This window comes from Capsella rubella, unplaced genomic scaffold, assembly GCF_000375325.1.
Source record: "Capsella rubella cultivar Monte Gargano unplaced genomic scaffold, Caprub1_0 scaffold_7, whole genome shotgun sequence".
Classification (NCBI taxonomy): Eukaryota; Viridiplantae; Streptophyta; class Magnoliopsida; order Brassicales; family Brassicaceae; genus Capsella; species Capsella rubella.
The window spans coordinates 14,664,685-14,688,719 of NW_006238917.1; the positions used below are offsets into that span (position 1 = coordinate 14,664,685).

The 24,035-nt window shown below is 33.8% G+C and overlaps 5 protein-coding genes and 1 long non-coding RNA gene across 6 annotated transcripts; 4 read left to right on the forward strand and 2 right to left on the reverse strand.

The window, feature by feature from the left end:
* The first annotated feature begins 711 nt into the window (after positions 1–711).
* Positions 712–1,222, forward strand: LOC111829743. The gene is made up of 3 exons (XR_002833099.1): positions 712–860; positions 939–1,004; positions 1,090–1,222. It is a non-coding gene; the product is annotated as an uncharacterized LOC111829743 (long non-coding RNA).
* A 1,814-nt stretch (positions 1,223–3,036) lies between these two features.
* LOC111829464 lies at positions 3,037–5,239 on the forward strand. The gene is made up of 2 exons (XM_023778550.1): positions 3,037–4,138; positions 4,230–5,239. The coding sequence occupies exons 1-2, from the start codon at positions 3,037–3,039 to the stop codon at positions 5,237–5,239; spliced, it is 2,112 nt and encodes a 703-aa protein (XP_023634318.1).
* A 1,048-nt stretch (positions 5,240–6,287) lies between these two features.
* Positions 6,288–7,172, reverse strand: LOC17878175 (probable thionin-2.4). Its single transcript, XM_006285135.2, has 3 exons — positions 6,898–7,172; positions 6,738–6,815; positions 6,288–6,625 (listed from the first exon to the last, which is right to left on the reverse strand). Exons 1-3 carry the CDS (start codon positions 7,121–7,123, stop codon positions 6,528–6,530), a joined length of 402 nt encoding a protein of 133 aa, XP_006285197.1. The 5' UTR covers positions 7,124–7,172; the 3' UTR covers positions 6,288–6,527.
* A 1,230-nt stretch (positions 7,173–8,402) lies between these two features.
* LOC17880781 (replication protein A 70 kDa DNA-binding subunit C) lies at positions 8,403–10,860 on the forward strand. Its single transcript, XM_023778551.1, has 10 exons — positions 8,403–8,549; positions 8,637–8,904; positions 8,990–9,086; positions 9,169–9,293; positions 9,386–9,470; positions 9,575–9,707; positions 9,786–9,979; positions 10,076–10,199; positions 10,280–10,486; positions 10,573–10,860. The coding sequence occupies exons 1-10, from the start codon at positions 8,403–8,405 to the stop codon at positions 10,858–10,860; spliced, it is 1,668 nt and encodes a 555-aa protein (XP_023634319.1).
* Positions 10,861–13,069: 2,209 nt separating this feature from the next.
* LOC17877914 lies at positions 13,070–17,847 on the forward strand. Its single transcript, XM_023777849.1, has 6 exons — positions 13,070–13,455; positions 13,551–14,512; positions 14,613–15,261; positions 15,343–16,001; positions 16,086–17,162; positions 17,273–17,847. The coding sequence occupies exons 1-6, from the start codon at positions 13,070–13,072 to the stop codon at positions 17,845–17,847; spliced, it is 4,308 nt and encodes a 1,435-aa protein (XP_023633617.1).
* A 3,152-nt stretch (positions 17,848–20,999) lies between these two features.
* LOC17878064 lies at positions 21,000–23,952 on the reverse strand. The gene is made up of 9 exons (XM_006284122.2): positions 23,547–23,952; positions 23,391–23,450; positions 23,268–23,315; positions 22,292–22,424; positions 22,128–22,204; positions 21,787–21,885; positions 21,633–21,703; positions 21,454–21,544; positions 21,000–21,347 (listed from the first exon to the last, which is right to left on the reverse strand). Exons 1-9 carry the CDS (start codon positions 23,769–23,771, stop codon positions 21,234–21,236), a joined length of 918 nt encoding a protein of 305 aa, XP_006284184.1. The 5' UTR covers positions 23,772–23,952; the 3' UTR covers positions 21,000–21,233.
* Positions 23,953–24,035: the final 83 nt, after the last annotated feature.

The following is a 24,035-nucleotide window of genomic DNA, read 5'->3' on the forward strand; positions in this document are numbered from 1 at the left end:
TGGGGAAACATGTGCCTGCAATAAATGTACACTATGAAAGCAAATCAGCTACAGACAGGGCAAAAAATACCCTATATAATGGTAAACAAGTTTCTGAAATTGCATCTTTTTGAAAATGGATTTTCGGCCACTTTCCGGCCAAATTTTAGTTAAATGGTTGAACGGAATTGCCGAGCTGATAGTGCAATGAAAATCTGGTAACGAGTACTACAAAATGGTATACTCATATGTCAAAAACAAAGTTCATTTGAATGAAAAATAAGGGTGTGAAGTGAGCCACTTATATATGGTTGCACTCTCATCTAGTTTCAAAAGTGTCTAGAAGAGTGAGGGAAGGTTCCCACACGCGCGCCAAACCGAGCTGGATCAAGCGAGGATAGTCAGGCCGTCGGACTCTTGGGAATTCTCGCCTCGCCGAGTATTTTTTGGATCGTTGATACTTGATAGAGCCATTTTTTTTTTGTTAAAGACTTGGGGTTCACTCCAAGGAACTTGCGCAATACTCTAAGAATATTATCCAGAAGTCCTAACTCCTTTTATATTTATTATAAGTAACCAAAAATATAGATAAATTCGAATTAATTTAATACTTTCAATACACTTTAAGGTTAATAGATTTGTTTTTTACTTGGACACTCTAAATAAAGAGAGATCTCTCCTATTATATATATAGATAGACCTATTGTGTCTCTTTCTAAAGATCGAAAAAACGCAATCAGAGAGACAAAGAAGAAGAAAAGCAAAAGCCTAATATCTTGATATCATGGTGCTAAATCTGAGTTCTGTAGTTGCGCAATTAACTCGCAGAGGGAGATCAGCTCTGTCTCGTCGCAATTTCAGTTCAGCCCCTGTTAGCGATGGTACGTACGTTCTCTTTAATTTACTCTGCATGAAAATTCTCAGACTGGTTCCAATTTATTTCGTTGTTATTAATGTAGAGTCGATAAGTCAAGGAGAGCTCTTCATATATAATTGTTTATCAGCTTATGTGGCAATCAAACTAGGTATGAGAGAGATTTAATTCCCCTCAAGAAAAATTTGTTTCAAATTAATCAGCCTTTGCTTTATTTTATATTATCTCTATATAAGATCGTTATGGACGTGAAGAGCATGCATCGAAATTTAAAGGGAAAGGGGACGAAGAGGTAAAAACAAAATCAAGTGACGATTGCTAATTATCCTCTATTCTAGTCAGTTTAACTAAGACATAATAATTATGTTTAAGGAAATGTCTTTTTTGTTGTTCATATATTATCTATATTGACATTTGTGAAATAAATCCTCGAGTTCAGAACTATTTACAATCATATGCTATTGACATTAAACTATTTACTTCAATATATTGAAACCAATAATTATCACATTTAACAAAAATTCATAAAATCTCTGCACAATAAATAATAAATACCGTTTTTGGATTTTCCAATTTCCTCCTCTAAACTATTTTTCCAATATCTTTATATGCTCTCATTTGTTTTGTATTTTATTCTAATGACATAAAACATATTTTATTATATAAATCTTGGTTTTCAAAGTTAGCCATTAACAAGATCGTGACACGTGGCAAATAATAATTTAAGATTTTGACATGTGGCAAATTATTAAAAGAAAAATATTTATAAAAAAAGAAAATTAAACCCATATACACTATACGGTGATTAGGCCCATATTAAGAAAAAGAAACCCAAAACTCTTTTTAAGTTATATCGGCTTGCATACCCATTATACTGGCCGACGATATTAACCAAGAAATGTAACGTAATGGTTTATATTATACAATTATTGATATGGGCCTTTTGGTACCCATTTAACAACCTCAAAGAGAGTTGTCTTTGAGATTCCTTAAAATAGTTGTACGTGAGATACCAAAAAAAAGTAAGTTGTGTTTTGTTTTTCTTTTTACTTTTTTTAATAAAAAATCTCTTATTATAATCCAATAATATAAAGGAACTTTAACCTAAGCGGATAAGGAAATTGAAAGTTGCACTATCTATATATATAGATATGAGTATTAAGACGTAGTCTAAAAATCCAAAACTTAACTAGGCTACTACAACCATGAACACCGAAGTCACAAATCCAATCTATGAAAAACCCGAAAACCTTCGAAGGAAAAGAAAACAAGGTATTGTGAATGATGATCAGATTGCTATGATGGAGAAGACACTAGCAGATGAACCTCATATACGACTAAACTTAACTACAGTTCAAACATGGGTAAACAACCAAAATCAATATGTAAGTAAAATACTCATGTTCTGCTTCATATATATTATGATTTGTACATATAGATATTACTTTCCTTCCTTCATTTTTATTAACCTAATTTTCTAAAATATAGGGTCCTCAAATTACAACAACGCAACTTAGAAGTTGGTAAGAATTTCTATCTTTTATATTAAAAAAATTAAAAAACTTTTATCTAACCAATAATATATTGCAGGATTTACCATAGAAGAACAAGATCAAAGGTAGCTAGAACTAGCCATCAATCAAAACCATCAAATTTAAGTGTTGATGAAAATCTGGAGAATCATGTTCTAGACCAAACAAGAAGATCTCTAAAACCAAAAAAGACAAAGAATTGTGGTAAAAATTCTAACGTTGAGTTATATACTAAGATAGTTATTTATCGTTACGTTAGTAGTTGAGTTATCATCCAATTTGACATTAATATGTTATAAATGATTTTTTAAAATGAAATTACATCAACTAATATAACTCATTACGTCAACTAATATATGTGTATGTTTTGTTATTATTACGTTATTTACTACAATCTTTTTTTTCCCAGGAAACAATAAAGGAAAAAAAAACAATATGGTAACATGTAATTATTGCGAGGCTTTGGTGTGGGAATCAGAAAGTTTGAAACTGAGTGGAACGGAATTGAAATTTTCAATTTGTTGTCAACAAGGACGAGTTGTCCTACAACGATCCCGACAAACTCCAACTTACTTAGATGATTTATTATCACGGTCAACACTGTTTTGGACTAATATACGAGCATATAATTCAATGCTTGCTTTTACATCAATGGGTGGGAAAATCGATTACGATATCAATTCAGGTAATGGTCCTTTCACTTTTCGTATGCATGGTCAGAATTACCATAAGATTGGATCTTTGCTACCGGTCGAAGGATATATACCACGTTTTGCACAGTTATACGTATACGATACTGCTCATGAAGTTCAAAACCGACTCAACGCTCTTGCCAAAGGAAAAAATAATGAGTTAGATGAAACAATTTTGGGCGGACTAATTGAAATGCTCGACAAATACAATGAGCTAGCTAAAGTTTTTAGAATGGCTAGAGATAGATATGAGTCTGGAGCAAATGAAGAATACTCAATTAGATTAATCAAAAATAAAGAACGCGGCAGACAATTTGACCTTCCACAAGGAGAAGAGATTGCAGGACTGATTGTGGGTGACATGTCTATCCCAAATTCTGACAGAGATATAATAGTGCATCCTAAAATGGAAAAACCCCAGTACATCAGCTTTTTACATCCATCATACATGTCACTACAATATCCTTTGTTGTTTCCATATGGTGAACAAGGATACATCGAGAAGACCATTCCATATAGTTCAGAGGGATATACTACTAAAAGGTCATACGTTACAATGCGAGAGTATTATGCATACCAGATACATACTAGATTGACATCTCCGGGGACAATAGTACGTTCAGGCCGTTTATTTCATCAATACGTGGTTGATGCATATACAGCTATCGAACAAGAACGTATGAACTTTTATTTGTATAACCAGAAGAAACTTAGAGCGGATCTATACAATAATGTATGTGATGCAATTGAACAAGGTGATGCAGATTCAAAGAAACTAGGCCAAAAAATAATTCTACCATCATCGTTTACAGGCGGACCGCGATACATGATAGAAAATTATCGAGATGCAATGGCTATTTGCAGACGTTATGGAAATCCAGACCTTTTCATTACCATAACAGCAAATCCAAAATGGGAAGAAATCACTGAACATATAAAAAAGGCAGGAAATGAGAATGCAAATGACAGGCCTGATATTGAATGCCGTGTATTTAAAATGAAATTAGAAGAACTTCTTAAAGACCTCCAAGATGGTGTCTTCTTCGGCCCTATTACAGCAGGTACTAATAGAATCTATTCCCAAATATTATTAAAGTTTAAGATTTATTAACATAAAGAAATCTAACATGTTTTTTTTACATCTTAAATCAGTCATTCACACAATCGAGTTTCAAAAACGTGGTCTACCTCATGCACACATACTTTTATGGCTACAAGAGTCTAAACAAAATCCAAGTCCAGAAGACATTGATAGTTTCATTAGCGCTGAATTACCAGATAAAGCGACTGATGCAGAAGGTTTTCTATTGGTTGAGCAATTTATGATGCATGGACCATGCGGGCATAAGTGTATGGATGATAACAAATGCACCAAAAAGTTTCCAAGACAGTACAACAATACCACAAATATTAGTGAAGCTGGCTACATTTCTTACAGAAGGAGATCTGACGAAACAAATTTTGTGATGAAGGGTAACACAAAGCTTGATAACCGCTACGTTGTGCCTCACAATCTCACACTCCTGAAAAAATATAAAGCTCACATCAATGTAGAATGGTGCAGTACTTCTTCAGCTATAAAGTATCTATTCAAATATATCACAAAAGGAGTAGACATGGCTACAATGAGGATAGAGAGAAAAGGAGTGGATCAAAATAAAGAAGAGAATGAATCACAAGAAGAGATAAACGAGATAAAAAACTATCTGGAATGTCGTTACCTCTCTGCGTGTGAAGCTATTTGGCGAATTTTTACATTCGATATTCATGACCGCAAACCTGCAGTAACAAGACTATCATTACACCTACCTAACCAACAAAGAATCATTTACCCTGAAGGTGCCAAACTGGAATACATTTTATCAAAAGACGGAATCAAGAAAACAATGCTTACAGAATGGTTCGAGATGAACAGACGATGTCCTGAAGCAAGAAAACTTACTTATATTCAATTCCCTTCATATTACGTGTGGGATTCAGATGGGAAAATGTGGTCAAAAAGGAAGCAAGGATTCAGCATAGGAAGAATAGTGAACATTCATCCAACATCAGGAGACTTATATTACTTAAGAATGCTTCTGAATACAGAAATAGGGCCTACAAGCTTTGATGATTTACTAACATTTGATCATGTAAAATACAAGACCCGGGTCCATATCTAGTGTATAATAAAAATACGATTTTTCGCATATGATGAAATTTGAGTTTTTTTTATTAAACGAACATATATTACTCAATCGAGAAAAAGAAAGTGTATGTATAGCGTCCCACATTGGGTATAAAATTTTAGAGAATGGTTCATAACCATTATAAATATGACTAATATAACCATCATCACGTAACCTTGAGAAACAAATCACTCACTCTTAGAGCTCATATTTGGAAACATGTAGCGTCCAGAACGCCATTTCTGTCACATCTTTTAGTGGGTCTCATGTTCTTTCTTGAGCTTACATGACTCCACATTCGTCTGGATTCGGGTCTGATACCATTTGTAACGTCACGATCGTCACATCTCTTTGTGGGTACCATATCCGTTCTCGGTCATTGAGTCCGCTTTTATTAATCAGCCCCACGTCCACTCCTAGTTTTTGGGCCCTCCCATTCGAGCACCGGTTTGCTTTGTCCGAGAGGGTTTAAAAACTTGTTTACTGACCCTACAGATCACCACATGATCTTTCTTTGTGTTTTGTCCTCACCCTGACAGTTCCAGCAATCACTTCTCATAAGGTCACTCATTCTGAAACTACTTCGGTATAACCATGCTTAACTGTAAATTTCTCCATATTTATCATTACCACAATGCCAAAATTATCATTTCTTTCAAACCTCTCCATATTTCCTAAAATTGGGTGTCACAAAATTCCATGGCAAAGATCTAGATGCATGGAGGTGTCACCCCAACCTCTATATATAATGGAAGTGTTGTATCCTATCTTGTAACCTGAGACCAAACCTTTGCAACATTTATTATATATTGTAAGTCCTCCCTTTCCCGTAAGAGTGTAAGACATGTAGAGAAAATGCTAGTTCGCTTGGCAGTTTTGTCTATATATAATGAGCAAACCTTAAAACAATAGTAAATTAAGTGACATATAGTTTTATGATATGAGCTCCTCATAGGGCCATTGCGTTCATCAGAGAAAAACATTGAATATAAGCTTGTGAGAGTAATACCAAAAAGAACAAATAAAATAAAAATGTCGAGAGTTGAAGATGAATACAAACACATTATTATTCATTATTGAAAACATAGGAATTAAGTAGAAGCCTTATACAATCTATAGATCGATAACCTTCTACGCATATACTGAAACAAGCACAAAAGACTTAATAGTTTTGTCACATACATGACAATTATTGAAAACATGAAATACAACATTGTGAAAGATGACCACGCCCTTCACCTCTGGATGTACGTGGTATCTTCATGGAAATGTATAGTTTTCTCTAGGCAAGTTCAACTCCATTCTTCGAGCCCTTGGTGCAGACTGTAGAACAAGCTAGGGCACACTTTTCAAATGCTCCATTCACGATTTCATTTCCATCTACTCATCAAAACAAAATTTTGAACAAATTATATATATTTTCATGTCCTTTATTAAAAAAAGAAAAAGAAATTTGATGATAGTGACAATGAATTTAGGAAGTTTGCTTTACCAGAGTTCTCGAGAGTGATTAGGGCACCACATACAGAAGATACACATCCCAACTTACAGTATTCGTTGATAGCATCATCTTCAAGATCCAGTAGACATTAGAAAATGAATTCGAGATCCATATTCAAAAAAGCTACATATGCAATATAGAAAACATTTACCACTGTTTTCGAGTATGTCATGGGGATATCCAGGTGGACATGTCTTGTCAACGATTTTGCAGCCACTGACACTCGTACACGTTGGCCTGGAACCTCCACCTGCGCGGCAAACATTATAGACATTCCTAGCCGTGGTGGACGGACAACAGCTCTTTGCGTCAACTTGAATTTGTGCCATGACCAAACTCATTAAGAGTACACTTAGAATCAAACTTTTGCCTTCCATCTTTTGATTGGTTAGTTGTTTGATCACAAAATGTATGTGGAGATCGAGTTATAAGCTTGTATTGATGAAACGATGAAGAAACAAGGCTCGCTTAAATACTAGTACTTGGTCTACAATGACTAGATTGAAGTTGGAAAGATAAGAACGTAATTAATTAGTAACAACGTGTTTGTGTTACATATTTTTTTAATTATTTTTAACCTAATTAACTCTCTTCTAGTTATGTAGATGTATATAAGGTATTACAACATGTTTACCAAACTCTAAAATATTAGTATGCTAATCTTTTTTATTCGAAGAAGACAAATACAAATAACTTGCATGATCCCTTCTTGTTTGGTGCTCCGGCGTAATAAAAGATCCATGCACGATCCCTTTAATTTTACGTAATAATATTTTACTGTTTCGGTAAACACAAAACACGTTGTAATAGTGTAATACTTTAAATTTTCACCATCTAGTAATCTGTGTGAAGAAACTTAGTCAAGACAAAAAAAAATCTATACTATTAAAACAGAAGGACAAGCTGTGTCCAAACAGTCCCAAAAAAAAAATATTAAAAAAAATGTAAATGAAAACCTGTAACCAAACACAATACAAACAATTCTTTTACAATTGTTTAAAAAAGATTTTAAACAGAAGTTATTAAAGCAGTTATCTTTTATGAGATCTTCGATTATTGGAAGTAAAATCGAGAATGTACACGTCAAAGAATCCAGTTAATTAGCTTTGATCCTGTAAATCAAAAAGATCACAATTTTTAAAAACAATATAAAGCAAGTTGCCGATATCATCGTTAGAAATTTGAAACTATTGACAAAAGTTAATCCTCTTTTAATTTCAGAATCAACTAATTGCTAAATCTTAGTAACTACATTAATTTTTGTCCTTAAAATTCGTCTTCTTATTCAATCAAATGCATATTAGTTTTTAATACATTCAATATCAATATATTCACATACACCATAATGTCAATTATGCACGTAGTATCTACCATAATCTACACATAGTATTAGTAGTATTAGTCACGCAAAACTCGGTTATAGTAGTTAATTAAACCAATGAATATTCGCCACAAAATCATCACATAATATTCCTTAATCTCAACGAGTCATAACACAATCTAACCTAACATAATATGCCACAAAATCATCACATAATATTCCTTAATATCAACGAGTCATAACACAATCTAACCTAACATTCTACTACGCCTATATAAATTAAAGCATCCATTCTACACTAAACATTATACACCAGCACTAAAACAGAAAAAACGATGGCTTCAAACAATTGTTTTACATCATTGGCAGACATCAAACCATTCAAGACGTCATGGAAAATAAAAGTGAAGATCATCCATACCTGGAAACAGTTTACAACCTACACAGGAGAGACCATCGAGATGATTCTAGCAGATGTTGATGTAAGTTATTCATTTGTCCTCCCAAAGTATACCTACAATCATTCATATATATATATATGATTGTAATCAATGTTTTTCTTTTTGTAGGGTACATTAATCCATGCTACAATCAAAAAACAACAGTTGAATAAATTTCAACGCTTCATTGTTTATGGAGAATGGAGAATCATTGAAAACTTTCAACTCACACGATCTGCTGGAAAGTACAGAGCAACCAAGCATACTTACAAGATGTCGATTATGAATTCAACACTCATATCGAAATGTCCTTCATTGTCAAATGATTTCTTCTTGGATTTAGCTACCTTTGATGATATTCTCGCTGAAGATGTGTTGAATGAACACATCCTGATTGGTAATTTAAATTTCTTTAGACTTTTACTACTATTTAACAGTAGCTACTTTATATTTCTAAAGTTTAAATATTTCATTATATGCAGATGTCCTTGGTCAGGTTGTTGCTGTTGGTGAGATGAAAACATCATCTCAAAATGACAAACCAAAAAAAAGATTGGAGATTGAACTTAGAGATACCAGGTAATCGGATGTAAGATTCATGTTTACTATGTTAATTCTTAATTTACAAGTTTTTAACATGTTCATCTATTTTTGATTATAGCGATCAGCGGCTACAATGTACTTTATGGGGCAAGTTTGCAGATTCAATGTGGGAAGCTACCAGAAATGGAGCTGGTGGATCAGTAATTTGTTTGCTACGTTGTGCTAAAATCAACACTTACAATGGTCAGATTTCTAATTCTACAACTTAACGTGTTATGTTATAAATGATAAACAATTCTATCCGGGATTAGAGTTTCTATTACTATTGTTTTCAGGTGAGAGATCAGTTACAAATGCATTTGACATGTCTCTCATGCAAATCAACTCAGACCACACCGCTGTCGGTGATTTTATTGCTGAGTATGTTTATAATTTTCGTCAAATACATTTAATTGCAATATCTACATATCTAACCAAAATACTATTATAAACGGCTTATATATTTATTTTCTTTCAAACTACAGTTTACCCAAAGATGATTTGCAAATTGTCTTCCTGGCTAAAGAATCAACAGATCGGATCTTGAAAAAGGACAAGGATGATTACATCAACCAATATCCAATGAGCACCATTTCCGATCTGTTGGAAGCTACTTCGGTAACTCTATTTCTACTTAAATCTAACCATGTCCTAGAGTTTCTAATGACTAATAGTATGAATGAACATGATAAATAGGAAGGAAAGATGAAGATAATGGCAACCATATATAACATAGATATGGAATTTGGTTGGTATTATTTTACCTGTCTCAAATGTAAACAAACTTGCTACTTGATCCCAAAAGTTGAGAATGTAACTTACAGTAAACCAAGAAAGCCTTTGTTTTACTGTAAAACATGCGTGCAAGATGTAACCAAGGCTGTTTCCAGGTCAGTTTGTACAGTTATGATTTGTCTTAAACATATTATGCGAATTGTTTTTAGTGTTTTATCATGTGAACTATTTCTTTTATGTATTTTCATCAGGTTCAAACTGACTCTTGATGTTATGGACAACACCGGGGAGTCAAAGTTCATCTTATTTGATACAAATGCTTATAAGATTGTGAATCATACTACAACTGAACTTTTGGAAGGCAATTATGATGAGGTAATCTTACATACTATACAATGTCCTCATCTGCTATAAAATCCAAACACCTAACTAAGACATATATGCCTAAATTGCAGATATCAGACCCAAAAGATGTCCCACTCGCTCTTAAGAACTTAGTTGGAAAGACATTTAAGTTTCTTGCATCAATTCACACTGCAAACATCACAGAAGGCAAAGAAAGTTACAAGTGTTCTTATGTGGAGATGGGTGATTCTACAACTAATGTGGATAACATAGAAGATTCTGAAATTCAAGCTGATCCTAAGGATGTGATTTCTATGGTAACAGAAATAGTTTCACTACATATTGAATGTTTAATTCTTACAGTATTTACCAATTTATATAATAAAACGAATGTATTTTGTAGGACAACCAGTGTAGTTCAAGAAGCAATGAAACAAGGGATGGTAATGGAACTGCTACTACTACACCATCATCCAAACGTAAAGAAGACCCTACTGATCAAGCAGAACAATCATCAACTTCTAAGAAACTTTGTCTACCATCAATAAAAAGTGCTATTGAAAGTGAAAATGTCGATGTGGCCAATGCAAATGTGGATGAGGCCTCTGAATCAGAAGGAGAAGAAGAGGAGAAGAAGAGGAGAAGGAAGACTAAGTTCATTAAACTTATTCATTTTCAGAAACTTTTTTAAAATTTATTTTCCCATTTGGTTTAATTTAGTTTTCAATAAAGTAGTATGGTTTTTTCATGTTTGGTATTAACTTATTGCATAAGCAGTAACTTAATACTCAAAACATTTTTCCATATTATTATTTGCTTATGTATTTGTAACTTTGGTTTAATTCAATTCTTTTTGAGCAACTCTTTTTGAGCAATATGAGATGACTTTCTAATTTTATTCAAAACCATATACACCGTACATTCAAATTAATATTAACAGACGTTGGTAACAACTTAAGATAGTACAGATTGAAATCACTCATAATAATTATTTAAGTATATTTAAATTATAAAACTAAAAAAAAAGGTAGGGAGAAAATACCTTATCATTGTTATCCCGTGGAAAACATATTGTTGTGTTTAGTCTCTTCTTTCTAACCAAATCGATTCCTCCAGCAGCCGCTAATAACAAATAACAAATTAAAGTTATTAGTGAATATTAGACTCACTATTTTTATGCAAATTAATATAATAGATTACACTAAACACAACAAATGAAAGAACAATCATTTAGTTAATATACTGGAGATATTAAAAATATACCAAGAATCAATTAGTTCCCATTTCTAAGCAAAATATCTTAAAATTTGTTACCAAAACTGATGTCGTAAAGGATTTTCCCCCACATTAGTACTAAGATATTTCAATATTACTGAAATCATACCAATCAACATAACCATTCAGAGAAGAATTATGAAGAAAAGGAGAAACGATGTACTTGATAGGTCAGATAGGTTTGATGAACTCAAAAACTCAAAGAGGGTAAGGTCACCAATCAACAAGGAGAATATCAATCCCAACATTCAAAAACCTATTCGGAGTACTGTCAAAGTCACAAGTATTTTCAAAAAAGTTTTCTCTGCTTTGAATCAAAAAACTGTCATTAGACCCAACATTCCCAATCACCAAAGTCAACCATCTCTTTCATATGATCAGGCTGGTATATCTGGTAAGCAAACAAACTTTACAGGCTTATTACAGTACAAACATAATAATTTAAGTATCTTATCTATTGAAATCAGTAAAGTTAATGGCTAATATATTCTCATATGTATCAAGTAGGTTCTACAATACATTCAGTCAGGACAACAAGGACAGTTCTAGGAGATTTAACTAACATTAATCTTCGTTCCAACCTTGGTACGGTACAACAATCAAACAAAAGAAAACAAACACACAGCAGCAAAAGCAAAGAAAATGAACAACCAGGAACGTTCCTACCAGGTTAAGCCTCTATTATCTTAGTTTAGTGTTAAAAGAAGTCATATACATAATGTGGTTAAAGTTTGACAATCATGCAACAGAATCTACAGCAAATTCATGTTGCACAGTATTGGATAAGTCAGTAGCTTACCAAGAAACTCCCCCAACCAAAAAAAGAGCAGCAAACATTCTGACAACACATAAAAGTCCACCATCAGTCAATAGCAAGCAAGGTATAAAGAATGCATTCCAAACATATTTTTATCAATTATAATTGTATAAAGTCTATTTTTTATGTGGAATATCAGTCAATTGTCATTTCCTGTTTACCAAACAATAGGCTTGAGACAAGGACTCATAATCACTAGGCGTCCAACATCTTTACGGTTTGCTAAATCAATTGCACGACAATGGAGACCACCTGGTGTAACTAATAACATTCCTTCGAGAAACACAGATTTCACCACTCAAAAAGAGACAGTGCTAAAGACTGTAATAAAAGAGATTCCAGCAGTAACCACAGGTAATATGCATCTTTTTCGTTGTCAATCATCGTTTTAAAATCACTATTAAACAATTTGTGATCAATGCGGTTAATCTGAGTTTAATATTACTAAAATCTGTCTAACAGAAGAACAGACATACCAATGCACCAGCAGTAGTGAAGGACCAGACTCCGAACCTTCAGATGATGACTCTGAAATAGAGATTGTGACTCCAGAAGTTAGAAAAGGGTTTCAGATTCTTAATATGTTAGATGAAAGTTTAACAAAGGCTTTTGGTACAAATCAAAGAAAAACAGTGAGACCAAAAACTAGAAAGAAAGAAACAGGTAAAATACTAAACATATCATTACACCAATCCATTTACTATTATCACACTAAAGTAGGTTTATGTGAGTTTTAACATTTGCTTTGAAAACAGATTATCTTGACCATGGGGATCCTACATATTCATGTAGTTATTGTGGAGCTATTATGTGGTATGGTGAACGTATTAACAGACATAAAAGGGATCGTAACCCAACATTCTCCCAATGCTGTTTACAAGGATCAGTACAGTTGCCTTTTTTGCATAATCAGCCTGAGTTGTTGTTTGCTTTGCTAACAAACGATGATGAATTGAGTCGCCATTTCAGAGAAAATATCAGAGCATACAATATGATATTTTCTTTCACATCACTCGGTGGAAGTTGTGAGAACACGGTTCTTAAAGGCCGTGGTCCTAATATGTTTCAAATACAAGGCGAGAATTATCATCTACTTGGTAGTCTAAAGCCTGAAGTTGGTGAATTCCCAAAGTTTTCACAGTTGTATATCGTCGATACAGAGAATGAAGTCCAAAACAGAGCTGGTATTCTAAGGTATATTTTTTACTACACTACCAAATGAAACATCACGTACATTAAAATGATTGATTAAGATGGCTCTAATTGGAGTTCACAATTTTTTTTTCCAGCAAAGCCAAAAACGCAGGGAAGTATAAGAAAAAACAGAATCTCATACCAGAAATTATTCAAGCAATAATAAAGTTACTCGATGATGTCAACCCCTATGTTGAAAATTTCAGATCAGCAAAGGAAAGGATGGATACTAATCCTGAAGAAAGTTTTCACATGAGGATAGTAAGTGATCGGAAAAAAGATGGAAGAACATACGCTGTTCCCACAGCTAATGAGGTCGCCGCATTGATCCCAGGAGATTTTCATTTAGGTATGCCAACTCGTGATATAGTTGTTGAAGAAAAAGGTGGGGATTTACAAAGAATCAAAGAGACACATCCATCATATCTAGCTCTACAATATCCTTTATTATTCCCTAAAGGAGAAGATGGTTACAGACCTGGAATAAAGAAACGTCCTAAAGCTGTGAAAAAGAAAAGCCAAGCTGATAAAGAGAAGGAGAATGACTGCATAAGTCTGCGTCAGTGGTTTGCATTCCGTATACAGGAAAGGAAGAATGAGTCAAGAAATCTGCTTATGTCTAAAAGATTGTTCCAGCAGTTCTTAGTAGATGCTTACACGACAATTGAGACAAACAGGCTGAGTTTTATAAAGCAGAATCAGTCAAGTTTGAGGGCGGCTAATTATGACAAGGTCAAGGATGCTGCTATAGAGGGGATCACAGATATGAATGACCAAGGAAGCAAATATTACTTACCCGCTACTTTTGTTGGTGGACCTAGATATATGAGAAATATGTATCTTGATGCAATGGCGGTTTGTAAATTTCATGGCTTTCCAGATCTCTTCATCACTTTCACATGCAACTCAAAATGGCCAGAGGTGGTTAGATTTTGTAAAGAAAGAAACTTGAATCCAGATGATAGGCCAGATATAATAAGCAGAGTGTTCAAGATGAAGTTAAATTCTCTAATGGATGATTTTACCAAGAAACACATCTTAGGGAAAACTGTGTCATGTGAGTACTTATCTATACTTGAAACTCCATTACTTATTTAGTGAAGTTATCTTATGTGCCGTTAATAATTATGCCTTGCTATGTTTTAAATTGTGAACAGCGATGTATACAATCGAGTTTCAAAAACGAGGACTACCACATGCGCACATCTTGCTATGGATGCATCCTGATTACAAGTTCCCAAAAGCAGAAGACATTGACAAAATTATTTCTGCAGAGATACCAGACAAGACTAGGGAACCAGAACTACATCAAATTGTCAAAGATTGCATGATTCATGGACCATGTGGTGCTATTAATATGAATTCTCCATGTATGGAAGACGGGAAATGTTCAAAGTTCTACCCAAAGAAGCATGTTGATCACACTACAGTTGATAAGGAAGGGTTTCCAGTATACAGGAGAAGGAAAACAAAGCACTATATTGAGAAGAATGGTTTTAAGTGTGATAATCGCTATGTTATACCATATAACAAGGTGTTGTCACTAAGATACAAGGCTCACATCAATGTTGAGTGGTGCAATCAAACAGGTTCAATCAAATACTTATTCAAGTATATTCACAAAGGTTTGGATCGTGTATATGTTGTTGTTGAGCCATCGTGTAAAGATAAAGAAGAAGATAAGAGTTCTAGCCGCAGGAAAAAGCAAAAAAAAGAGAGTAATCAGAATGTTTCTGGGAGTAGTAGTTCAAATGAGATAAAAGACTTCTTTGATTGCAGGTTTGTTATAAAAAAATTTGTTTCACTGTTTGATATCTTCGTATATAAATTATCATGTCAGAATGTTCTGATATTGTCTTAATGTAATTATGGTGACTTTAAATGCAGATATGTGTCGGCATGCGAAGCAGCATGGAGAATTTTGAAGAATCCTATCTGTTACAGATCTACAGCAGTTCAAAGGTTGTCCTTCCATTTGCCGGGAAAACAAATGGTCTTTTTCAAGGGAGATGATGAAGTACAAACAGTTCTTAATAGGGGGGAGTCAGTTCTATCTATGTTTCTGGCATGGTTTGAACTTAATAAGGTATCAGAACTAGCCAGGGAACTCACGTATGCAGAGATACCCGAGTATTTTACGTGGGATAAAAAAAGGAAACAGTTTAATGAGAGGAAGAGACCAGGTTCTACGATTGGAAGAATTAACTATGTTCCAATTAGTATAGAAGATGGATACTACCTCAGAATGCTGCTGAACACACAAAAAGGTCCCAAGAGTTTTGATGATATCAAAAAAGTCAAAGGAGTAGTTTATAAAACATTCAAAGAGACATGTTTTCATCTGGGATTACTAGACAATGATCAGGAATATATAGATGACATAGTAAGAACAAGTTTCTGGAGTAGTGGAAGCTTTTTACGTCGTCTATTCGTTGTGATGCTACTGTCTTATAGTTTGTCTCAACCAGAAATTGTTTGGGAAAAGACTTGGGAACTACTTTCAGATGACATTGAAAAAGAAAGGAGAGACTATTTCAACCGACCAGGTAATACTAAATATCAATACTATTTTCGTATACACATTCTGATTACGGAATTTTATATTAATTCTTTTGTAATAATTTCTGTAGAACTAACTCTAGATGATGAGGAGAAGAAGAATTTCGCATTACTGAACATTGATAGTATCTTGAAAAGCAATGGAACATCTCTATCAGCCTTTCGGACCATGCCACAAATACCAAAAGAAAGTCTGGATGGGACTAATGTTTTGATACTTGACGAGAAAAACTATAATCGTGAAGAACAGAAAGAAAAACATGACAGATGGGTAAAACAAATGACAGATGAGCAGAAACATATCTACGATGAGATCATGGAAGCAGTGGATAGTGATAAAGGTGGTGTATTCTTTGTTTATGGTTTTGGAGGTACAGGGAAAACTTTCCTTTACAAGACCCTATCAGCAGCTTTGAGATCTAGAGGATCTATTGTGCTAAATGTTGCTTCCAGTGGCATTGCTTCTTTGTTGCTAGCTGGTGGTAGAACTGCACACTCAAGGTTCGGAATTCCGATAAACCCTCACGAAACAAGTGTATGTACAATGAGCGCAGGGACGGATCAAGCACAATTGGTGGCTGAAGCTTCTTTAATTATATGGGATGAAGCCCCAATGATGAGCAAACATTGCTTTGAGTCTTTGGATAGAAGTCTATCTGATATTCTAAAAGGAGCTGGGAACAAACCATTTGGAGGTAAAGTGGTTGTCTTTGGAGGAGATTTCAGACAGGTCTTACCCATTATACCTAATGCTGGTAGAGCTGAAATTTGCATGTCTGCCCTAAATGCGTCATATATATGGGATCATTGTAAAGTTCTGAAGCTTACCAAAAACATGAGGCTCCTAGCTAATAATTTGAGTCCAACAGAGGCAAAAGAGCTAAAGAACTTCTCAGAGTGGATATTGGCTGTTGGAGATGGGAAGATAGCTGAACCTAACGATGGTGAAGTCATGATTGATATTCCAGAAGAGTTTTTGATCACTGAATCTACTGACCCTATTGAAGCTATAACCAGAGAAGTATATGGCGATCCAATGTGTTTGAAGGACAAAAAAAATCCAATCTTCTTTCAGGAGAGAGCTATTTTATGTCCAACAAACGAGGATGTGGGCATTATTAATGAATATATGCTTGATCAGCTAGAAGGTTAGTATAATCTCCTAATCTATTTATATTCAAGTTTTAAAAGAATGGTTAAGCTATTTATAAAACGTTTTATAGCTACTATTAATAGTTATGTCATTGTTTTTATGAAGGTGAGGAAAGAACATACCTAAGCTCCGATTCTTTAGATCCTTCTGATAAAAAATCAAAGAACAATCCGGTTTTAACACCTGATTTCTTAAACAGTCTAAAGGTTAATGGGTTGCCAAATCATAGAATTAGATTGAAAGTAGGTTGTCCAGTTATGTTGCTAAGGAATATCGATCCAAGGGGAGGGCTAATGAATGGCACTAGGCTGCAGATTACACAATTAGCTGAGTTTGTTTTGGAAGCAATCATTATCACAGGAGATAGAGTTGGGGATAAAGTCCTTATACCTAGGGTTTTGATCACACCTTCAGACACAAAACTACCTTTCAAGATGCGAAGAAGACAATTGCCTTTAGTTGTTGCTTTTGCAATGACTATAAACAAAAGTCAAGGACAATCTTTGGATTATGTTGGATTGTATTTGCCTAGACCATGTTTCTCACATGGTCAGCTATATGTTGCTGTTTCAAGAGTGACTTCAAAGAAAGGGCTGAAGATTCTGATTGTTGATAAAGAAGGAAGACCTCAAAAGGAAACAGTTAATGTTGTTTTCAAGGAGGTTTTTCAAAATTTGTAACCGGGTCTGTTGCAGTTTACCCATCAAATTCACAGGTAACATTTTCCAAACAAAACTATGTTCAGTGAATTAAATTTTACAACTCACTGTATTAATAACATATTCAGAAAATCAAACTCTAACTATAAGTAATCTATATTCTTTTCGATTACAGGTTTCCAAAAACACAACAAGAAAAACACCAGCTAAGTGCATATCACAGAACAACTCTTCGGATACACATGCCATATGGGAGGAGGAATACTCATTCATTTTCAGATTTCAGTTTCTGTACTCTTAATAATTTTCTACCTTAAAACAACCATTTCTTTAGTTGTTCACAACGATTTTTAATAACAGGTTATTGACAATAATTATGGTATTTTCACAATGTTGAAGTTATAACTTTTAATAGTATAGATTATGGTTAGAGGTCTAATAAGTTAAGTGTACCCCAATAAGGAATCTATATCTATATATAACTTGAACTGAAAATTGCAGAAAATCTCAAATCCAGAAAAAGTATTTACTAACCATGATTGTTCAGGAACTTCTCTTATCCATGTGCGTATAAATTTGAATGTATTGTACAATTAAGCCATGACCGAGTGACACCATCAAACTGGGCAAACATTAAAAACATATTAGTTTAGATAGTCAAAGTAGATATGTTTTATTCAAATGAAACGTATATTGTAATTCGAAATACTTATCTTACTGGAAACGAATTGAATTGGTCAAATCTGCAAAAGAGAAATAAATTGAAGATTAGTTAAGAAGCAAAAATGGACGATGATTTATATTCTACAGAACAGACAAGTTAATTCAAACTACACCTTGCTATATGACAAAGATAGATACCCGAAAAAATATATATTATAAACTAAAACGATTTGCAGATCAATAATTAAACAACACTTATAGAATAGATATGAAGAATTCCTGAAACTGTAAATTTCAGATGACTTTTTACAAACAAGTAATCGTTGTTACTTGAAATCGTAAACATAGAATTGAAAACAAACCGAACCTCAAATTATTTCAACCAAATACGCAGTTTTAATTCAGCTGAAACGATTTGTGTTCACAGGAGATCTGGTTCGGCGATGAAGACAACAAAAATCTCTGTCTTTTCGTTTTTTTTTTCATTGTTTTTCTCACAACCATTTTCTGAAAAACGACTGTTCCAAAGAGACAAATTTTATGGGCCTGGACTGTTCTCAAATTATAAGGTACGGTCCACAACAAAACCCAAAAACTGTTTATCCTTTTTTTGAACTAGACCCATTAACCATTCCAAAAATTGAAATTCCTAATACTATACTTTCACATCTATGTCTTTACAAAAATCAAACTTAGTTTAATTTAATCATACTATCATCTTCCTCATAAAATTATGTTATTAATCATGTATACAATATATACCAAACTTTACCACAAATTACCCCGCACGTACGTGCGGGTCCATCCCTAGTAATAATATAAAAAGGTGACACAAAACACGTTGTAACTAATTTACATTATCATTATCATATGCTTCATTATTAATCAATTTTGTTTCGATGCAAGTGAAATCATAAATAGAGCGGTCGAAAAATGTGTCATAGCATGTTATACAATTAACGATAAATTGTATTTAAAGAACAAATAACGTTTTTGTTCAAAAAAAAAACAATTAACGTTTTTACAACTAGTGTAACAAATTTTGAGAAAATGTTTTTGCTAAAACAAACGCGAGAAAAAAATCACTTTTGGAATTACTTATCATATTGCCTATTTCTCATTTCCTGAATTACTTGATTTTTAATTTGCTTATCAATCCATCCTATGACTGTGAAAAGACATTCTGTAACAACAGTCATAGGACGGATTGATAGGCAAATTAAAAATCAGTAGACTGTAGACTACTGTCTAAAAAACATTCCGTATATAAAGCACATATATTTCCAAATGATACTTTTGTAACATTACCCTTCAAATCTAGAAAATGGAAGTTAAACAAAAAAATATATGCAATACAGCCTTTCCGTCAAATTTTTAAAATGTTGGTAAATCATATATCAAATCAAAACCTTCGAGAAGTTTAAAAACCACCATTATATTTTTTTCAAAAATAAAAGTATGTGATCGTAAAAACATTCAGAAAATTCGTACGAGGGTTGTATTGTGTAATACACAACTAGCTGGTTCAACTATTACTATAAGTAGGAACGGATAATTGGTTATATCATACCCAACATAAACTTGAATGTTCAGTTCATACATAACATTTGTCAATGTACCAATACATACTTAATGTTTAAAAAAATTCAAATTCCATACCCGAACTTTGCAAATCGTAGAAAATCATACATCTATTTTCCCGACTGCTGACATGGATGCCATGTCACTGATGACATTGATGATGTGGTTGCCACATCTTTGATGACGTCACTGCCACGTCATCATATTTTAAAACAAAAATAAAAATATATATTTTTTCTTTTTTATATTCTTTTCTATTAATATTATCAATAACAAGTATCATTTTTGATTTTTTCTAAAGATTTTAAAACTTATTTTCAAAGTTATAAACTAAAAATTTGTAATTGCTCTTCTAAAAGTCTTCAAGTTGCTTTTAGTAAAAACATACTTTCAACTAATATTTATATAAGGTTATTTTAAGGTTTATGTTCTCTACTAAAAGTGGTTTGAGGATTTTTTTGAAGACCAATTGTGAGTTTTGGATTTATAATCTTTTAAAAATTAGATTCGGTTGAAATAATGGTTCTAAATTTTGAAAACAAGATTTTAAATCTTTACGTATCACAATTTTGTTGGATAATATTAATGGAGAATGAGAAATTTTTTTTTGAAAGATGATGACGTGGCAACCACATTATCGACGATGTGACTACCACGTCATCAACATCATCAAAGACGTGGCATCCATGTCAGCAATATGTATGACTTCATACAATTTGATAATTTTAGGTATGAAATTTAAATATGTTAAAAGGTTAAGTATGTATTTGCACATAGACAAATGTTGGGTATGAATTGAACACTCGCTATTAGGCTATGTATGAATTGGCCGATTTTCCAAGTAGGAACTGAGACATCTACATTGCATATATCTTTTAGCAGCAGAAGCCTATCCTCCATAAACTGAGGAAGTGGGATGGACATATATGGGGGAGAAATGAACCTTTTGCATGTAGTTATCACAAACTTCCATAACAAAAAAAACAAATGTTTCTTCATTTTCTATACAAGAAATATACACTCAACCCATTCCACAGGTTTAAGACAGACAGAAAGAAGAAAACTTTCCTACAGTAGATACATTATTTGACATTAGAGACCACCTCAGAGTGTTTGTGATTCTAACAGATGTCTGAAATGGAATTGTGTAATCATCAAGGGATTCACTCTTTCTCTTCTGATGAAAGCTGCTTAGCGAGTAAGATAAGACCAGCAGTTGTGAAGCCTGACAACACTGTTGAGGCATAAAACAGAGCTAGAAGAGATCCTCTCAAAGACTGCGTTGAAGAACAACATTATGACAAAATGTTAATTACAAATCCACAAAGCCACATGAAGCAGAATCATCTAGACTTATAGGAGTAGAGTGTTTGATCTACTAACCTTTCCGATTAGCAATGCATTGTCATTTGCATACTGCAATGAGTTCTCTGGTATGCTTTGGATCCCCTGACTGATTTGCCATGAAAGTATCCTGTTTGAATCGACATGAGGTGTTTTTTTTAATGTTGTTAAGAGTGTAATACACAGTTTGAAAATAACTAACAAACTTTAGCAAATACCCATAGATGAATGCAATGGCAGCTCCAGTGTATGCTTTCTGTGGAGTCACAGCAACTTGAAGGTTCCCAAACTGCAGTTTTAAACAATAAAAGTTATCATCTGCAAAGTAACTTCAGTAGACGTACACAAGCAACATAATATATTCTGTTTTACCTTAAGCATCCTTGTTCCTGAGTTGGGTTCATTACTGACTGAAGCAGATGATGTATTTGCAGATAGGACTTTTCCAGTTGTAATCATCGCTTTAGCAATCTGCGAGTTCTCAGAAACATTAGCTTTGTAGGCAAGTTCCAAGGGATGATTTCACAGACGACCAACTGATTTTATAATTGTGGCTGTGAAGTCTAACAAGTTATACAGATGATCTGATTAACATTTGAAAAACGTTTGCAAACAATTTCAATTTAACTGTCACTTACATTTACATTTTCACCGAATATACATAATCAAACAATCAGTAGAAGAAACCACACCTACGTTTGAGATTCAAGTACCTTCTGTAATTCACCTTTACCATATTGTCCCATCCCCTGGAATCTTTTTCCTGCAGATATCAGGCGTCTCCCAAAGGCTAAACAAGAAAAGTAAAAAACGAGTATGATTACAAGAGTAAATCTAGATAGATGTGTAGCTAGATACTAAGGGTACTTCTTGTTACCTGATTTGGCACCACCTGTTAATGAATTTTCCAGTTCCGGAAGTTTCTCCACTAAACTACGAGAAGTTGATGTGTCAGCTTGTTCCCAAGCACGAGAGAGATTCAGTAATGTCTCCCCAAGCTCTTGACCACACTACAAATATATTTGAGAAGTTGCAATTATAAGTACCCCAAAAGTTATAAGAAAATGAGTCTAAGGAGGTAAGCTTGTGTAAAACACTACAAAGATTCAAGATCCTCTCATCGTCTCTAATCAAATCCACAGGGCATAGCGCCAATGGCTTTAAGACAAACAAGTTCTCGAATAGGAAGAGAAGACAAGGAAGCAAAACTTAGCTTAAGTTAAAAGAGATACTAGTCAACTGAAAAATGATGTGTGGCAGAATGGAAGAAGACACATATCCTTCAATTAAATCTTCAGAGAAAATCAACGAGTCGAGGATATGTGAACAGAAAGATGAAAAGAAACAGTTGAAAACGATGATAGAAGAGAAGATCCAAGGTAGGTACCTTAAGATGCACAATGTACTATATATGAAGAACAAAGAAATGCCAATTCAAGGAAACACCACTAATCCTGTGGAAGGGATTCCCAAAGGCAAACACTATTTCAAGTCTAACGAATGGTGAGGGTGGGATTTGTCAAGTTTGGCTGAACATCAACAAAGGCGTGTACAGGATTGTATCAGCAGGAAGGGAAAAAACAACGACCTATGGTGGACTAGAACAATAACGCTAAGAATATGATGTGTGAATAAAGCTAAGAATATGATGTTTGATTGTTGTTTACGATAGGGACTCTGATGCTACAATAAAGCAAGATCATACACATTTAGTTCTCAAGTCCATGAATGTCACATAAGAGATCACAGAGATGGAGTAGCTGTTCTTGAACTCAGTACTAAAACAATCCTACCCTCAACTCAAACAATGAATTAAGTTCACAAAGACAATGAATGGAGAAAGAGAAACTAACCTCATCAATGATTGGTCCATTGGAGAGATCAAAAGCAGCATCATTTAACTGCACAAAGCCAAAACATATGTAGCTAAAATCACAAAAATCGAGTTTTTTAAAGCAATGAGGGCTTTTACTTACATCAAGACGAAGGTCATTTGGTAACTGCTGGAAGTAATCTGATGGAAGATCAAAACTTTTCTGCAACAGCAACACACAATTCATAACCCATTAAGAAAAAAAGAACTCAATTTGAAATTTGGTAAAACCCATAATCAAAAACAGAGTTTCACCTACAGAGAGTTGTAGAAGAAGGGCTTTAGGACTTGTTTCTGTTTCTAAAGGTTGAGTAGAATCTGATTCCGTAAGAGCGAATCGGAGAGTCAAGGATTTCGAAAGATTGTGCCTTTTTGAGATATTAGGTTTGAGGGATGATGAAAAATGAAAACTTGGCTGTGAAAAGAAGAGGGTGGAAGAAGATGAGAGACTGTGGAGAGGTTGAAGGAGATGAAGAGAAGCCATCTTCACTGTTCCCAAAAAATACCCAGAAAAGAGAGTCAAGAGTGTAAATTACAGAATGATCAAAAGTATATCAATGAAGGTGGTATCATCATCATCGATAAGCCAATCAAAAGAATAAAGACAAAATAGCTTTAGAATTTGAGCAAAACTGTGGTCTGAAACTCAAGAACCAGAAAGAACCAAAACGGACGAGAGAATTGGAGAAAGACCCACGTGAACATCACGTGTGTACTCATCAGTATTAAGAATAAGAATATGGCTTTG

Bases quoted from the DNA above. Each gene is read 5' to 3' on its own strand.
- LOC17877914 (XM_023777849.1), top strand. From the start codon at position 13,070: ATGTGGTATGGTGAACGTATTAACAGACATAAAAGGGATCGTAACCCA. The intron at 13,456-13,550 runs GTATATTTTTTA...TTTTTTTTCCAG, and splicing joins AACAGAGCTGGTATTCTAAG to CAAAGCCAAAAACGCAGGGA. The intron at 17,163-17,272 runs GTTAGTATAATC...GTTTTTATGAAG, and splicing joins TATGCTTGATCAGCTAGAAG to GTGAGGAAAGAACATACCTA.
- LOC17880781 (XM_023778551.1), top strand. From the start codon at position 8,403: ATGGCTTCAAACAATTGTTTTACATCATTGGCAGACATCAAACCATTC. The intron at 9,471-9,574 runs GTATGTTTATAA...TTCAAACTACAG, and splicing joins GTCGGTGATTTTATTGCTGA to TTTACCCAAAGATGATTTGC. The intron at 9,980-10,075 runs GTCAGTTTGTAC...TATTTTCATCAG, and splicing joins GTAACCAAGGCTGTTTCCAG to GTTCAAACTGACTCTTGATG.
- LOC17878064 (XM_006284122.2), bottom strand. From the start codon at position 23,771: ATGGCTTCTCTTCATCTCCTTCAACCTCTCCACAGTCTCTCATCTTCT. The intron at 21,886-22,127 runs GTACTTGAATCT...GAGAACTCGCAG, and splicing joins GTAAAGGTGAATTACAGAAG to ATTGCTAAAGCGATGATTAC. The intron at 21,348-21,453 runs GTTAGTAGATCA...TCTTCAACGCAG, and splicing joins ATGCATTGCTAATCGGAAAG to TCTTTGAGAGGATCTCTTCT.
- LOC111829464 (XM_023778550.1), top strand. From the start codon at position 3,037: ATGGGTGGGAAAATCGATTACGATATCAATTCAGGTAATGGTCCTTTC. The intron at 4,139-4,229 runs GTACTAATAGAA...ATCTTAAATCAG, and splicing joins CTTCGGCCCTATTACAGCAG to TCATTCACACAATCGAGTTT.
- LOC17878175 (XM_006285135.2), bottom strand. From the start codon at position 7,123: ATGGAAGGCAAAAGTTTGATTCTAAGTGTACTCTTAATGAGTTTGGTC. The intron at 6,816-6,897 runs GTAAATGTTTTC...TGGATCTTGAAG, and splicing joins TGACATACTCGAAAACAGTG to ATGATGCTATCAACGAATAC. The intron at 6,626-6,737 runs GTAAAGCAAACT...TTTGATGAGTAG, and splicing joins AATCACTCTCGAGAACTCTG to ATGGAAATGAAATCGTGAAT.